At 37.0% G+C, this 18,010-nt stretch overlaps 1 protein-coding gene across 3 annotated transcripts in view; it reads right to left on the bottom strand.

Moving 5' to 3' along the window:
• Nucleotides 1-18,010, bottom strand: part of LOC145664238 (N-acetylated-alpha-linked acidic dipeptidase 2-like) — a 149,884-nt gene that overhangs the window by 66,922 nt on the left and 64,952 nt on the right. The window contains exon 1 of one of the 3 annotated variants that reach the window (XM_081730720.1): nt 12,273-12,427. The exons of 1 other annotated variant lie outside the window; for it this stretch is intronic. In XM_081730720.1, coding sequence (XP_081586846.1) covers nt 12,273-12,327 — 55 coding nt within the window. In that variant the 5' untranslated portion in view covers nt 12,328-12,427. Of the gene's footprint in view, nt 1-8,176; nt 8,262-12,272; nt 12,428-18,010 lie in introns of those variants that run through there. One more of the 3 variants, XM_081730719.1, reaches the window with a different exon arrangement.

The following is an 18,010-nucleotide window of genomic DNA, read 5'->3' on the forward strand; positions in this document are numbered from 1 at the left end:
CAACACTCAGATTTCGAAAGCTTCCAGTCGTTTACAATCACTTTTGCGTGTGTCCATGTTTCTGAACCATACAGTACAATACTCCACTTTACGAGTCTTTTTCTCAAGTTTTTATTCAAACTTTCGCAAAATACTTTTTTTTCTTCCTCCTAAATGCTTCTTTCGCCATTCCTATCCTTGCTTTTATTTCACCTTCACACTTCATATCACTAATATTTACATAGTGATTTCTATTTCTGTTCTGTTAGGTTCTGGAATATATGGTTCTCCTGTATGCATTTCCCTTTCTCCACGACCATTAGGATAGTATAGCAACATTTTCCGAAACTAAGTATATGGAAACGTTGGTTATCTCAGCTCTAAAGGATTTTGTTTCTATGCTTTACGTCCTTATACAACAGCAAGGTTACGAAGAATAGAACCTACTATTAACCTGGACTTCGAAGACCAGGGTCTAAATCCGATGCAGTTGAAAGGTACACAGACCATCTCACAGCATAAACCCTTCCCCATCACATTATGTCGCCTCAGAGTTGGATTATAGGAGTTTGTTCTATTGATCCGATTATTTGTTACATGGGTCTATATTGAGAATACTTGCGTTCCGTTTATAATTTATATTTGCTTCTTTACATGTGTTTATCAACATAGTTTTCTGGGTAATCGAACACAGTCCCTCCCTGTGCATAAATTAAAAAAAAAAAGAGAGAGAGAGAAATTAAGAGCACCAAAGTGAATGTCAGATTACGAGCGTTTTTTTACGGTTTTTTTTTTTTTTTTTTTTTTTTGCTTTGAATCAATTCGTATTGGAGTACCACTACCATTGCACACAAAACATGTTATTAGAAGTATATCACAAAATTAAATGTTTTCTTCTTTTGTCCGGGTGCACTGAAATTGCGCAAACTTTCACTCCCTTATCTGTTGACACAGATAGAGCCTTAATGAGCGGGCAACAAAATTGGAAATTGCGCAAAAAAGTTATGGAACGTTGCCATCATTACCACAAGCATTAAGACTCATAAGAACAGTCACCAAAACACAAGTTGTTTTAGAGAAAAAATACAAAGTAATGGATGACAATAGCATTTTTCAGTTATCCCTATTATATGTATGTGAACGGGCGTCATTAGAGAGGGGGACGGGAGAACATGTCCCATTCAATAATTTTCTGCATCATGTCTAATTGTAAGGTTGCTTATAACATTAAGAATGCATGAAAATAGATATTAGAAAACTGTAAGGAAAACGAACTTATATAAAATAAAAAAAATAATTTAAATATTCTAGACAGTCGTTCAACCAATCGGAGATAAGAATTTGTTTACATTTTCTAGTTTTGGCCAATCACAAACTAGCATTTGCTTACATATTTCAGGTGTGTCTACCACTTATCTTACAATGTTAGTAACTGCCCTTTAACCTTTCTATAAATGATCCTTATATTTGCATTTGCAACAAAAGGAGTGAGTTTTTCCTTGAGGAATACGCTGAATTTAGGAATTCACAGATAAACCATGAGAAGGCACATGACATTTTTAAAAGCTGTAGGATTTAAATTCCAAGGATTCAAACTGTAAACGTGAAATGTTCTGTAAATATAGGCCTTTAATTTGCTCTATAAATATTACAATGCAGTACAAGTAAATCTCACAAAGGAATGGCGTTTATATATTTTATTTTGGTGCAAAATTTCACTCAATTTCCTGAATCCTGTTGTTGGCAACGTCACGTTGGAAATTTGTACAATTTCAGCACTTTCTGCTTCTCATTAATAAGTCATAGACTACAGAGATTATCAACGATCTAATCCTTAGAAAAATTTGTGCAATGTCGTTGCACCGTTCTGTTCATGTAAGACTTTCTGATTAATTTATATTGTTTCCCTTATCTTCCTTTCTAGCAGTTTTAACTACTTTAACCCTCATGAACTAGAATCATTTCGCATGTAATGCTCTAATTACTCTTATCATGTAAACTCTTGTTCACCTTCAGTCTTGTAAAACTAGAAATTACTTAAAAAAAAAAAAAAGAAAGAAAGAAAGAAAGAAAGAAAGAAAGAAAGAAAGAAAAAGAAAACTACCAACAATAATAATGATATGTGGTTGAAATCTCTGGACCGAACGTTTGAATCTCTGAACTTCATACTCGCAGTCTTTCTTTGACGAAGGAGCAAACGAGAAATCTACCGTTGATAGAGACTGTGTCGACAAATAAATAGGAACACTGACAACGGAGTCGATGGCTTTGCAGACACCATACCAGGGCTGGATTAATTCATTTGGAGGCCCGGGGCTAGAAAAAAAATGTGACCCCTGCTGACTTTACCTAATACATTTCTATGAAGTACAATAGGAAAATTAACGGAATATGTTTCATATTTTTGGTCATATTTTATGATGATGATTGTGTCTTCATGATTCTTTTTAGATAACCAGTTGAGATTTTGATCAAAGTGGCGGCCCCTTTTCACCTCGAGACGCGAGGCTATAGCCCCCCTAATCCCCCCTTAATCCGGCCCTGCACCATTCCATAGTAGGTATACATTGCGTATACTTTTCTACATAGTTTTACGTTGCCATTTCCTTTCTTTGTCCTATTTATTTTTCTCAGTCACCGCTACCAGCATAAACACTGTCTCGGATGTTAAACATCGCGTTCGAATTCCATTGAAGAGCCTGGGGGATTTTAAGGGTGTTCACTACAGCGAAATTAAACTATCGCTAATTTTAGAGTTTTCCTGTAATATCTTCAAAACAAATAAAAGTATCCGAAAAGCAGAAATGTAGTGATTAGACAATACGATTTTGCATGTGATATCTTTACCACAATTTACCTATCTGCTTTCGGTATGCCACTATTTACAGAATCCGCAAAAAGTGTTAAATCTATCTACAGTTGCAAATCGAAAGCAGATAGATGAATTGTAATAACGATATCAGATGCAAAATCGCATTATCTAGTTCACTACGTTTGTTTTACGAAAACGTTTATTTGTTTTGAAGATATTATAGAAAAACTCTAAAATTCGCGGTAGTTTAATTTCGCTGTAGTGAAGACCCTTAACTATTGCTCGAAGCTATTGTAGTCGTATACATGTCACAGTGGATTAAATTGAATATTGAATAAAATTAAATCATCATGGAGGCAGAGATAAGTGTCTTGATTGGCTAACCCGCGAGCGTGAGTAGTGATGCCTACGAGACAAATATAGGACCTAGATTTTTTTTAAATTCGAGACGAGAAACGTGACAATTCTCGTTTAGTCTTTAAGACGATACAGTAGAATTTTAAGTCTCGTGCGCAACACTACGTAGTTCACCCGAGACAGATTTCAAACACTTAGTGTTACAAAATTGATAGTGTTGTATAAAAGCTATAAATTGATAAATTGACTGTATTAACACAATGAAAATTATTTACTCATATTTTAAGATACGTAAAGCATTACACAACATACTCCAATAATAAATATTATTTAAATTTTGTCAACCTTAATTTCGTCTCGTATCGTGGGCACACTACGATGCGCGCCTTTGATGCACAAGATTCCGATATGAGAAACTTCAAATTTTAGCGTACTACTGTGGTTCGGACTCCGGTTTCTCCCCAGATACGGACGTCCCAAATACGGACGGAGGTCTTCTATATGATATTGAAATATTTTTCCAGATGCGGTCGCGCAGGTGTACTTCGAGTTTGCACGTCTCGATTACGTTGCAACCAGAACTGTTGGTCCCAAAACGGATGCATGCAGGAGAGGAGAAATAAAATCTTTAATAAGTTTAACGTCCGTGAGGCTAAGGGAGACGGATGATTAAGGCAAGTAAATGATGGAATATTGATGGAATGAGAATGTGGGAGGAAACGGGAGTACCCTGAAAACACCCACAGACACGATGTTGTCCACCACAAAACTAACCTGCCCGGGAATCGAACCATGGATTCCAAGCAACTGAGCCAAGCGCTCTACCATTGATCCACCGTGCTCCTAGGGAAGAAGATCTTATTGATAACAAACAACGCTGCCACATTGTACATTTTGCTACCTTTATTACCCTACTCTCAGCAACAAGAGGGACTTTTGTTGCAAAAATAGATTGAGCACTATGGGACAGGCCTTATGAGTGAAAATCCAAGGCAGTGTTTATATGCTCTTTCGCTCCTGTGACTGATATTTTGTTGAAATTTATAACACTGCTTATCTTTGTACTGTCTGCAGAAAAAAAAAAAAAAACCTGCAACATGAGCATGTAAGTTTGTTGTGAAACTACATCTAACAACCCAGGGAATCAACATAACGTCTAAGTGGCAAGAATCACGCAAGAAGAAACCTCGGCGTCTTACCCTGAACATTTATTTTGGAGCAAAAGACTTCGTCGTTTCACAACAAACTTACATGCTCATGTTGCAGGTTTTCTGCTGCGGGCTGTACCCTCTACGACAATGAAAAAAAAAAAAAAAAAAAAAGAGAGAGAGAGAGAGTTGTTTTTGCTAGAAACCTTCAATCATTAAAACGGTAATTAACGTAGTAGGGGAGGCCGGGGTAATAAGAGACAAAGAGACAAAATTATTCTTGCACTTGCATTGATTTCTTGAGGAACTAGAAAAAATATATATAGGATTGTACTAAAAAAATGAAACCTGCTCATGTATTAACAGCAATGGATGCAATGGATCACCAACACTTATTGATGTTACCAGTATCGTGAAATTTTGCAAGAATTGTGTGTATTTGTTTATCTAGTAATATGGCCCATTTCTTCTTTTCTCACAAAGGTCATCGTCACAAAGATCCTTAAACCGTCATTGACAGTCTATAGGCAGGTATACCAATCAGCACACATACGAATAAATAGCCTAATCCCTTCGTTGTTCATGTATTCTGATACAACCCCTTACCTCTTACATTTTTCTCCACAAGCACTATCTTAAATGGAACCTGCATCATTTCACCTGCGCTTGTGGAAATACATACTGTAATGTTTTCTTTAATAACAGGGAATTGATAAACCAACAAATGAGGACATCAAAGTATGGGAAGCCAGTACTCTTTTCAGGAACTGGTTTATAAGGTCGAGTTATTTAGAAAAGTTTATTTTAAATATTTGTATATTACACTTCATAAACATGTTTCCAGCAACTATGAATAAGAAATTCCAGTAAGGCCCACTATACACTATGGGATAAGTCCTAGGAAATACCTTAGGATTTATCTGAGGACATATCTCGTAGGAAATCCTACCCTTTTGTGCCATACACTGCGCATCCAACTGATATTGATACCAGGCGCCATTTTGTTAAATTGTGCACCTCTAAAAAAGCATAAAAATCAGAAGATAAATTATCAAAACATTTCTCATCAGTTCCTGCAACACTCCATTTTGTCGAGTATTTTTGCTCTTTCACCACCTATGGTTGGCGGAGAGAAAAAAAAATTTCCAGTTTCTCTCACCTGATGTCACTTAAATCGAATTCTTACGATTTTTTTTTTTTTTTCGAAATAGAGCGTGCCCTAAACACGAAAAATCTCATAGGGTCGTTCAGAACATAGGAATGACATGCGATCTGATGCCATACACGATGAGATTTTGACTAGGAAAAGTCATAAGATATTTCCTAGGATCTATCCTACAGTGTATTGCAGGCCTAAGAATAATAAACGAAACTCAAGTGTATTAAACTAGTAACTGCGTGATTTGAGTAAATCGTAGTTTCATTGCAGCGGTTCTCAACCTAATTCCTATCACGACCGGCATTTTATTACATCATCTTGCCACCGACCCCTTATAATTTCTGGTTTGTAATAAGCTTGTGTAGGATATTTAACATACCTATTGCGGATATCTCACGATATCCATCTATTTCTATAACAGTAGAATCCATTTCTTGTATATAGTGAAAACAGTAACTTCCTAAAAGCGAATGGATTAAAACCAAGTTTGGTCACTTCATTTATATTACAAATATCGTATCCGATCCGCCATACTGTTTCAAAATGGAGGCCGCTTGAAAATTTTAAAACTTCATAACTCCCTTAATTTTGGGTCATATGATAAAAAAAAAAAAAAGATTTCTAATTTTGGTTTTAAAAACTTGGACACTTGTTAAAGTTATTGAGTATTTTAAATGACTTGATAATGTGCGTCATTAAGATTGAATCGGACACTGCCGCACTAGTGAAATAACCCCTCAGATCTCATTAGCTTTCAATTTTAATCGTATTTCAATATGTAGGTTTTGTTACATTTGTACTTTTCTGGTATTTCAATAAGCAGTTCTCATTAATTTCATAGCGTACCTCTTTCATTTAAATTAATTTTTAAATAACTCTGCACCTGCCGAAAATGTTTAGTAGGCCTGTTTTTTGTTGTTCTTAACAGCATGTATAAAAATAAAAAAAATATGCCTATCAGAACAAAATTCAAAATAATAATTAAAATATTTTCCGGTATTAGATTCTAATTATATTCTGCTTATTTTCGTGACCCCCCATGTTGAGAAACAATAGTATAAGTAATAAGCACTAATATATATATATATATATATATATATATATATATATATATATATATATATATATATATATATATATATATATATATATATATAAGATAGTGTGTGTGTGTGTGTGTGTACGCAAATACACGAACAGTGGGGCTATTGACTACATGTGATATTGCAAAAGCGGGAGGCAACTTCTTGTGACAACAAGTGGGCTGGCATCGAACTTATTTGCATAAAACAATCTACTATTCATGTCTTTGTAGCAACTTACGACTTATGTATTCGAATCTTAAGTATTTATCAGTCTCATCCCCAGTTTCCTTTTCAAAATACTTCAGAAGCGAAAGAATATTTCTCCTTTATGTATTTTTCTATAGAACACAAAATACTGTTCGATACACAAAAATCTTTTTACTATTTAAGAAGATGGTCTTCGTTTTTACTTAGCTTGTCATCTAAGGCTATGAAACCACAATTGCATTGAAGGCTTATTTATGTACCGTATATATCGACAGCACAAACTTTTCTACAAAATGGTATTTTTTAAGTACTAAAGAATTATGTAGAGAAATTCTAGGAGTAATATTTAATATTCTACCAAAACGTGACATATGAGCACCGCAGGCTACTACCACAATATAAGAGCTGCTAAAAATTTCCCAATAGGCCTACTTGGGTTGGTGTACGTATGACATTTCTTCAAGTTCAAAATGTACGTCTTTAATTACACTCTTATTCACAGTTGTACTTGCTGTTTAATTTGAAAATAACTACCACGAGTATTAAAAGAGCACATAGTCGTTAACTTTGGTTTCAAGTATTCGCCAACGACATGAAAGCAAAGGCAAAAAACGTAATATGTTATCTCCAAGTTTGTTTCCTTATCCGGTATGATATTGACAAAACTTGCGCTAAGCGAATAACGTACGGAACATCCCTACCGAATCATTGGTAGATCTAACTCGGCTCTGGGGGTCTCTAGCCCCCCAGTTTTTTGAGAGTCAAAAATAATTAAAACTATTATTTATATATTTTTGAAATTTTATATTGAACTTATATCTATCATAGTCTGGGTTCTGGCTGTCCCCCAGTTTCTATTTTCTAGATCCACCACTATACCGAATATGTTAGTCTTTGCTTCATTGTGTTCTCTTCCCTTACAGAAAATGAATTTTCATCTCCGATTTGCAATATTCATTCTATTTGTCATTTCCAACGAAATATTAAGTATACGGGATAATGCAATACGAACGATTTTGAGCGCTCGTGGTATATTTGTTATACCATGAGCGCACACAGCCAATTCTTTGTAGGCCGGATAGAACCTTTCAAGTAGGGATGCGCACGAGACCAGATTTGTGGCTGTCTCGTCTCGAAAATGTGCTGTAAAAGTGATGTCTCGACTCGAAAAATGTATATGTCTCTATTGGAAGAGCCGTGTCTCGACTCGAATTTTGTCAGGAAAATCCTGTCTCGACTCGTCTCGTGCGCATCCCTACTTTCAAGAGGCCACATCTGGCCCATGGGCCGTAGTTTATCCATCACTCACTTAGTGTACAGGACATAGCAGTGGGACTATGCTTAAGATTGCATTTTGAAATTATGGACTAAGAGAACATACATGATATGGAAGTACTGCTCCAAATAAAATGTGATAAATATATCTCACCAATAACAAATCCTGCAATTGGAAGTACGACAAACCAAATCCAATTTCTTCTGTTGGTATTCACAAACATCACAAACAATGTTGAATTACCACAGGTCGCAAATAAAACATTTTTGTTATTCCCAGTAGTGTCTGTGACGCAATTTTCACGTCTGAAGAATAATTAACTATAATCTCACTCGCTCAATTACACACACAACCAACATTCCTCAAGGTTGTAGCCATCACTCATGGTCGACCCCGAACTACTAAACCACCTGCTTTTCCTGCTAGCAGCTCAGGCCAGGAAACACCTTTGACAAGTACGCACGCAAAAGATTACGGAAGTTAGTTTTTTTTTTTTTTTTTCATTCCGCCGCTAGATCTGAATTTATGTTGAATGAAGTCATACTAAAGATGATAACGTTGATAACAATTGCATGGCATGGAATGTTTATTTACGACCAAAGCAAGTGATGGAGGGTCTTCTTTTCCACTAGATTACCCAATAATTATAGACTTCCAATGGAACTTCAATAGACCAGGTATGTTCGTTCGCCGACAGGTATTTGAGCAAAAACGGGTAAGAGTTCATAAAAAAAAAAAAAAAATCCATTTAGTGTCCCAAAAAATAGGCTCCATCTGATCTGTTAACCCTTTATTCACTGAAGTGGTAATATTAACCATTTCCAGTTTGAACATTGATCGCCATAGAACAAAATCTATCAGCGCAAGATATTTTTGGAACAGATTCAGCGTCTGAAGAAAGATATCTTTAATCACCTCTGCCTACTAAAACTGGAAGTGGCAGAGCTTTTCTATTACTTTATGCACAGTAAAAACGTTACGAGGTGGGAGATTTATTATTTATTTATTTATTTATTATTTTCAGTATCCCAACACTAGGTCCCATCTACTCCATTAACCCTGTATTCAAACCAAAAGTGGTACACATGAACCATTTCTGGATTCAGTATCGATCACCATAGTACGATCGTCCACTATTCAAACCGAAAGTGGTATAAATTAATATCCGGTTTCAAAGTTAATCTCTATAGAACAAATATGGTATTGGAAAGCGATAATCAGTTTTCTGGAATCGATTCAGTGTCTAAAGAAAAGATACAATCTCTATCAGCATTTCTCTACTAAAACCTGAAGTGGTAGCAATTTACTACTAGTTTCTATTTCAATACGGATTTCCACAGAACAAGAACTGGAAGAGAAGGCCACAAGCGGAAGGCGGTCGATTCAGCGTCTCAACAAGAGGTGCTATTTCCTCATTAACTGTATATTCCAATCTGAAGTGGTATAAATCAACATATCCGGTTTCAACGTTATTCTTTATAGAATACAAACAAAAATAGATGAGAAGTTGTTTTCTGAAATTGATTTCACGTATCAACAGTAGATTACACTTCCACTCTTCCTTCTACTACAACCGGAAGTGCTACAAATTAACCACTACTTCCGGTTTCAATACTGATCTCCAAAGAGCGAACACAGAGAGTGAGAAGCTACTTTTTGACATGAATTTCGAGTCCCAGAAATGAGTTTTGTATCGATCTTTATCGATCTATACAAACCGGAAATGATAGAAATTGTTGATTTCCGGTTTGAACACTGACTGCCATATTGAAAAACTGAAATAACGACAAGCAGTTTAAAAAAAAAAGAGAGAGAGAGATTCAGTGCTGCAACAAGAATATATTTCATATCTGACTGTCTCTATTGCAACCAGAATATTAATCTTTATAAACCAAAAAACAGTAAAGGATATCGAGTAATGGCTATTTGATATGGGTTCAGGATTTGAGAAACAGGTTCGATCTTTGATCTTATTAATCTATTGCAAGCAGTCGTAATAGCCGTACTACTTGCCGTTCAAGTATTAAATTCAACAGTGTTCCTTTCAGAAAAATGTTCCGGAAAGAGCCTTACTTAGTATCCGAAGGGTTACTGGTACTTTTCTATTAGACTCCCAGGACGCGCCAAGTGTTTTGTAGTGGACAAACACCGTGTGCATGGGTTTTCTCGGGGTTCTCCTGTTTCTTCCCACTTTCTTCATTTCACCATTTTATTCATTTCTCATCATCACCGTATCCTTTAGCCTAGCTGGCATAATCGTGGGACGTAAAACAGAGCTTTCGTTTCATTTATATTATAGACGTGGTCTCCTCCGAAGGGGCACTCTTAGAGCTCCGGGGGAGCAGTGGTCCCCAAAAAAACATGTCTGGAAGAAACACTGTTCACATAGTTTGGGAGTCAACCGTAGTTTTCACACTGTGAAACAGAACATTTGTTTAAACTTCCAAACTACGTTATGTATAAGTGTATGGGAAACATTGTAGAACGTATATGACCGTATGTCTACTTGTCTGTCAACAGACATAAAGCAAAAGCTGTATGAAATAGCAAGACATGATATCTTCATACAGATTCGTCTCAAAAATAGGTTTGTGTCCCTCTATTCCCTTAGGATGCGCCCTTTAATTAAAGTAATATTATAAAATCCCAGCTTGAGATGGGAATTAACTATGTACACTCACGTCTAAAATTATTGTCGCATGTCTATAAATGTGTTGTTATAGGAATATAATTTGATAACGAATTCGCCCGGTATTTCTTATGATGTTAGTATGTGTATAATCGGCAAAGACATATACGTGACAAATTTCATGTCAAAGGAGCAGTAAATAAGAACAATAAAACGAAAATAAAACGTTCTTGCTCATTTACCAACATTTTGTTTTGCTCAGTCTAATTTTCGTATTTATAATTCTTTTACTATGAAATTTACCACAAATATACGTTTTCCGATTATACACATAGTATCAGTATTAAAAGTACCCTGCAAAATCATTCTCAAATTAGATTCTTACAAGACGACCGTTATAGATATGCGACAATAATTTTGGACACGAGTGTACCAAAATTCATTTCGAATGATTCAGCCATTTTTCTGTGGTGCAACCACAAACAATAAAATGTCGATTTCAATATGGATAGTAAATTTACCATTTTAGCCTCCTTAAAAGTGGAATTTTCTAGAAGTTCAGAACTCCTACACACTTATCTTTTATTCGACTAAACTTGAACTTAAATGTTATCTGAACTGTCACAAAGCAGCGTAGCGACACCGAAAAGTATGGATTCCCCGGCAGCAATCTCGATTATTTTCTTATTCACTCTATCACCTTTCATGCCGATGGCGACCTAACTTGGACTTAAAGGACATCGGAAAGCAACTATTCATCTCAGCGATTCCGAAAATTATAAGTTCAACACTATGTCGATTTTTGTATTATTTTTACATATCACTCCTTTGTACCCCACCCCTACAGCATTTTCCAGATTTTTATATGCAGTAAATTTGGTTGAAATTGCTCCAAGCGTTCTAGAATTATGTTCGATCAGATCACACATACACATTATATTACAGTGTTGAATTCAGGCATGTTCAAGGTGGGCTCAGCCCCCTAGAGTATCTATAATTACACATGCATTGAAATATTTGCTTTTTTTCTTATTATTTTTTTTTTTCGGAAATAAAAGACTTAAAAGCAAATATTCTTTTTAAAAAGAAAATTAGTTTCTTCTTTTGCCCAACCTAATTGTTCTAATAAACAAGCCGCGTTCTTGTTAAGTTTGTCCGCGTTAAAGTCGAAGTTAAATAAAAACTTGGAAATTAGAGACGCACACAAACAATTTACAACGCTAGTTAGAGAAAAATGGCAATATATTTGTTATTGCATCCGACCAGACAATAACAAGTCATGAGTTTCGTTGCGACAGATTCCTGCTGCTCTATTGCAATCTAGAACAGAGCCTCCCTTAAACTTTTATTGCCCCCCCTCCTTATTTGCACAAAAGCCTGAATTCAACACACATATTATTATATACATGAATAAGTATTATTAAAAAAAAAAAAAAAAAAACTGCTCCAACTTCGCTATAGAAAAGCAAAATCGCAACTGGAGAGACATCTTTCTATGCAACAGAATTTCGCCATGTAAACAAGAGCACAACCACAGAATGTTTAGAGGTGTATACGTACTAGAAGTGCAAAAACTCTAAATTAAAATTTAATTACATAGAAATAGGCCTACTACTGTACCTAGCACAAGAGCTATAATCACCAGTATTGCAGAAAGAGAATATCCCACTGGCATGGTTTTTACTGCAATCGCACTAGATTAACAACCACAAACTACTACCTTCTACACAAAAACAAAAAAAATCCAAAATGATACTAGAATGAAATGTTTATAATTTGCATAGCACTTATCAACCAACGAGCTCCAACGCATACAAACACAACTAGACAACAATGCAAAAATTGATAAGAGGAGAGGGTTTTTCAAGTGAGTATGCTTAACCTTTAAGCCTGTAGGATTCAAACACCAAACAAGTAAAATAATAGAAGAATGGAGATACTGAAAAAGATATCAAATAAGATTTTCGGTGATAAGGAAGGAAAAAGTCCAGTATAATAGACAGAAAAAAGATAAGGATTCTTTTGGATTTGTAGTCATAGAATGATTCAGCTAGAATATCTTTTCCCCCATAGAAGCTATAACAGTGTCCTGTATAAATAACATGAAAGCTTTCATCTATTGACATGTTTTGTATCATATATACATATCATATAAACTATAAGCCAGGCCCGTATCCAAGGGCGGCTAGGGGGACCGGGCCCCCCAAAACTTTGGCTGGCCGCCTAAAAGTTTCACGGTAGCCTTGCAAATGAACTATAATATGGTGATGAAGTATAATGTGATTGGGTCGCCCCCCCTAACTTCTACCGGGCCCCCCTAAAATTTGGGGCTGGCTATGGGCCTGCTATAAGCATATTAGTGCGAGTTGTCTAGGGATGCGCACGAGACAAGATTTGTGGCTGTCTCGTCTCGAAAATATCCTGTAAAAGTGATGTTTCGACTCGAAAAATGTATATTTTTCTATTGGAAGAGCCGTGTCTCGACTCGAATTTCGTCAGGAAAATCCTGTCTCGACTCATCTCATGCGCATCTCTAGGGTTGTCGAGTCCGTAATGAATTCATCTCTAGCAAAGTAGGAGTATAGCTAGTCGCCTGCTTATTTCAAGAGTGACGTAACTGAAAAATCGTCCTTATTGGCTTATGAGCAAAAAATAAAAGCTAATCTTTATGTCTATCTTTGGCGGACACAAAAATTTCACAATGTGCTTCCAAAACTGGGCGCTAGAAAGCACTTTGTGTCATTCTTGCCCCCACTTGTTTTCATTACGTTTCGAAACTTTCAAACGCTTCTCTTGAAAAGTTAGAATTTTGAGTTATGTCATTCTTGAAATAAACAGGCGAGATAAGGCAGCATTTTTCAACCGGCGGGAGCTCAAGTGTTTCAGATTCCACGTTAATCAGTAGGTTCGCGTCTCATATTGCCTCACTGCTGAACGGGACGTTAAACTCAAAATCAACTCTTTTTTTTATGTTGGAACCAATGTTATTGGTCAGAAAGTTGTACGGACCACACTTTGAAAGTTTTTCTTCCTTTTTTTTTTTTAACGTATCAGGATGTCTGTACATTTTAAAAATAGAATATTATGGAAGGCACGGTGGCTCAGTGGTAGAGTGCTTACTTCTGGTGCGTGGAGTCCCTTGTTCGATCCTGGCCATGTAAGTTTATGGTGGACAACAGTGCGTCTGTGAGTTTTCTCGGGGGTATTCCCACTTTTTCATTCCACCATTTCTTCCATTATTCACTTGCCTTAATCATCTTCTCCCTTAGCCTAAAAGAGGATAATTGTGGGACGTTAAACTGAAATATTTCTTAGAATATTAATTAAAATTCCCTTTAATTTTATATTGTATTTATATAATACATATTTTTTTGTTAATGATTGAAAGCTATAAAAATATTTTTGATAATATGTCTACATAAGCTATTGCAATTAATTTTTGCCTTGTTAAATTGTGTAATCCGATATTTGTATAATCTGTACTTATTGGAGATTCAATTATGTCAGAGGCAATTTTACTTCAACTTTACTTTTTTTCTCCCTGTTTACTAATGTTCAAAGCTAAGAGTTCCACAAGGGCAGATGTCTTACGGGAGGACTGCTTGTGGTCCGTAATCCACAGTTTCAGAAACACCTGCCATAAGAGAATATTTCAGAATGGACAAAATGACACATTTAACATGTTCATCCTTACCCCTTGGCCAATCTTGGATCTGTCTCTTGTAGGTTAGGGTTGCTAGATCTTCCGTTTCATTCCTAAATTTTACGTTTCCCTATCACGTTGTATGTTCCCGTAAAACTATTTCTTCCGCTTTCTTAATAGCAAATAATAATTACTCCTGGACACACTTAAAATGCTTTTATAAGTTAGTGCAAGGAAAAAGATTAGAGGAACTGATTTCTCACTTTTAGCAACGCAACCCAACGATGGCTATGTATTCAGAAAGAAAATCTAACAGGCTGTACTTTTTTATCATTATTATTTCTTCTTCTTATTATTTTTCTTACCTATCTGACCAACACCTTAACCTCACGTTGACGAATAATTTGTTTTAAGCAATCTTAGCCTCGTTTTTCATCATCATCTCGAACATACTGCAGTTTCGACCGATCATGTCATGATATAGGGTACTAATATCAGGAACAGAAGTTGCTTTGAACTAATAAAAAGCAAAATTCAGGAAGGTTTTGTATTTCGATTGACTCTGCAAGGATTTTCTGAACGTATATGAAAAGATGTGAGCCGGTTAAGAAATACAAAGTCTTAAATTAAAATGCAGCTAAAAGGGAACAAAAAATTATATAACATATATCTATATATATAAAAGAGAACGTACAAATCCTTTGTCCGCTCATCACGCTAATACGGCTGAACCAATTTCTTTTATTTTTGGGGGGTTATTAGGATTTGGACCCTAGATGGTTTTTATCATATCACTTTAATTTTCAATTACCAGTGTCTTGAGATAATTGACCATTCAGGTGTCCATTACGTACAAATCCTTTGTTAGTTCATCATAGGTATAAAAATAAACGTATGTATATGCAACCCGCATGACCGTGTCACTCGGCGGGTTAACATAAATGACAGGCGTTATAATGGTTTTTATCATATCACTTGAAAGCGAAAAAGTAAAAATTATCTAAGTAACAAAGTTTATTGCGTTCGGGGGTGACCGCAGCGAAGCGGGGCGGGTTAACATAAATGACAGGCGATATAATGTTAACATTTACTGCAATCTTCTATGGTTTTTATCATATCACTTGAAAGCGAAAAAGTAAAAATTATCTAAGTAACAAAGTTTATTGCGTTCCGGGGTGACCGCAGCGAAGCGGGGTGAACGCTGCTAGTAAGACTATAAATAAGGTCAGCACTATATAAGACTCGGTGCCGTGCTGTGGAAAATCAGCTCCCGGGGCGAGAGTATACGACGGCGCCCCCGTACATATAATAAGTGAGGTCGACGGACCAGCCACGAAGCGCCACCATGGTTGGCGCGAAGCGTAAGAAAATTTTCAAAAATAAACCCTACTTTTCTTGATTTTGAGCACTTTTTGTCACTTTTTTCCTTGTATTTTGTATATGTCCACATGCATTTTCCTAACATGAGTAACATGATAGGACTACATGCTAAAGCAGGAAGAGGATTTAAGTACATACTGATATGTAGACAAGACTAGTAGTTATTGCTCTTTTCTTTTTCCCTCCCGAATTTTGCGCCCTTTCTTGGGCACCCGGAGCCGTTGCCCCGCTCACCCCCCCAGCATGGCACTCTACAGTTTAACGTGAGATTCGAATCACATGAGCTCCCACCGAGAAATTTAACATAGCTATATTTTGTTTTGTATTGCAATTATTTTTAATGAAACTATTCCAGTTTTCAATTAAAATTATTCTTAGTAACTATGTGAAACCATAGGGCCTGTGTGTTTATTTCTGAATATCATATCTTCGTCTATTTTTTTCTTGCAGATATGTGAGCGGATCACAAACTTATATGTGTCGTGTGGAAGTTCTGCAGGCATAGTGTGTATGCAGCACAACAGATAGCTGGTGTTGAGAAGCGCGCTTACATCAAAATAGTCGTTCTCCGAGGGAGAAATGCGATGGAATGCCACAGTGAACTGAATTAGTGGAAGCCCTTGGGAATAATGTCCAACCATACCGGACAGTAGCACGGTGGGTAGGAAAGTTTCAGCAAGGACGTGTATCATCCAGTGATGAGCAACGTTCGGGACGACCTGTCAGTGTGCGTACCGACGTGACACGTTCCGTCATCGAGCAACTCCTGGATGAAGACAGACGATGGATGCTACTGGAGTTTGAGGAGGCAAGTGGCATCGAGAAACGCACCGTCCACAGGATATTGCGTAATGAGCTGCAACTACGCAAAATCGCATCGCGGTGAGTACCGCATGCACTGACGGAAATTCAAAGGTGGATGCGCTATGCAATATGCTCCGACCACCTTGCACGCTGGCAACAGGACGGTGATCAATTATTGTCACGAATAATCGCCATCGATGAATTTTGGGCCAGGGGATACGAACCAGAACTGAAACGTCAGTCCGCGGAGTGGCGACATGCTGGATCACGAAGGAGGCAGAAGTTCCGTCATAATCCTTCCCAGTCAAATTGATGGTGATCGTCGCGTATGACGTCAGGGGTGTCATTGTTTGCCACTTTGTTCTACATGGCAGAACAGTAAATGAAATCTCTGAGTTTTACGTCCCACGGTTATGCCGGTTAGGCTAAAGGAGACGGTGATTATGAGAGATGAGTGAAATGGTGGAATGAAGAAAGTGGGAGGAAACGGGAGAACCCCGAGAAAACCCACGAGCACGGTGTTTGTCCACCACATGGCAGAACAGTGACCGCACAGTACTACAGGGACTTCCTGGTGCGACAGGTACGACGTGGCGTTCGGGAGAAACGTCCGGATCTTGTGGACAGTGCAATAATCCTGCACGACAATGCAAAACTACATAAAGCAGAGTGTATAGGACAGCTACTGCGACGTTGGGGATGGGAAGAATTGGAGCACCCAAGTACTCTCCTGACATTTCGCCCTGTGACTGATCTTATTTGAAAGATCAAGGATTTACGTGTTAGACGGTTTGTAGGGATGCGCACGAGACGAGTCGAGACAAGATTTTCCTGACAAAATTCGAGTCGAGACACGGCTCTTTCAATAGAGAAATATACATTTTTCGAGTCGAGGCATCATTTTTACAGCACATTTTCGAGACGAGACAGCCACAAATCTTGTCTCGTGCGCATCCCTAACAGTTTGCAACACGCGAGGACATTGCTAATGCTGTGCGCGAACTGGTGACCCGATTCACACATGGTGGGGCAAATGCTGAGGCGGATGGTATTCAGCGCCTCCCACATCGTTGGCAGCGTGTGGTGCAAGTAGCAGGAGACTACTTTGAGGGTCTTTAGGCCCAGGTTTGTCATGTCAACTGTATGCGTACTGTGTTGTCATTCTTTTGCACCGTGAAGGCCATATTGCCCTGTATACTACCATAATAAATTAGTGTTTTACGATATTTCAGTGCTATTTATTATCCAAACATGTAGTTAACACCTTGTCCTTTCGTCTGTGTATGTCAAATTTTCCGACCGGACTGGTATCTTCAAGGAAAAAAATAGTTGCCATGACTTTTGAACCAACCCTCATATTATATGATATGATATTATATATATATATATATATATATATATATATATATATATATATATATATATATATATATATATATATATATATATATATAATCCTTCTGAGTTCCCCTTACCCCGCACTCATCATCTCTTCAAGTTATTTAGTTCTAACACGAGACTGTCATGTAAC

This window comes from Thermobia domestica, chromosome 11 (genome assembly GCF_964235325.1).
Source record: "Thermobia domestica chromosome 11, izTheDome1.hap1.1, whole genome shotgun sequence".
NCBI classification, from domain to species: domain Eukaryota; kingdom Metazoa; phylum Arthropoda; class Insecta; order Zygentoma; family Lepismatidae; genus Thermobia; species Thermobia domestica.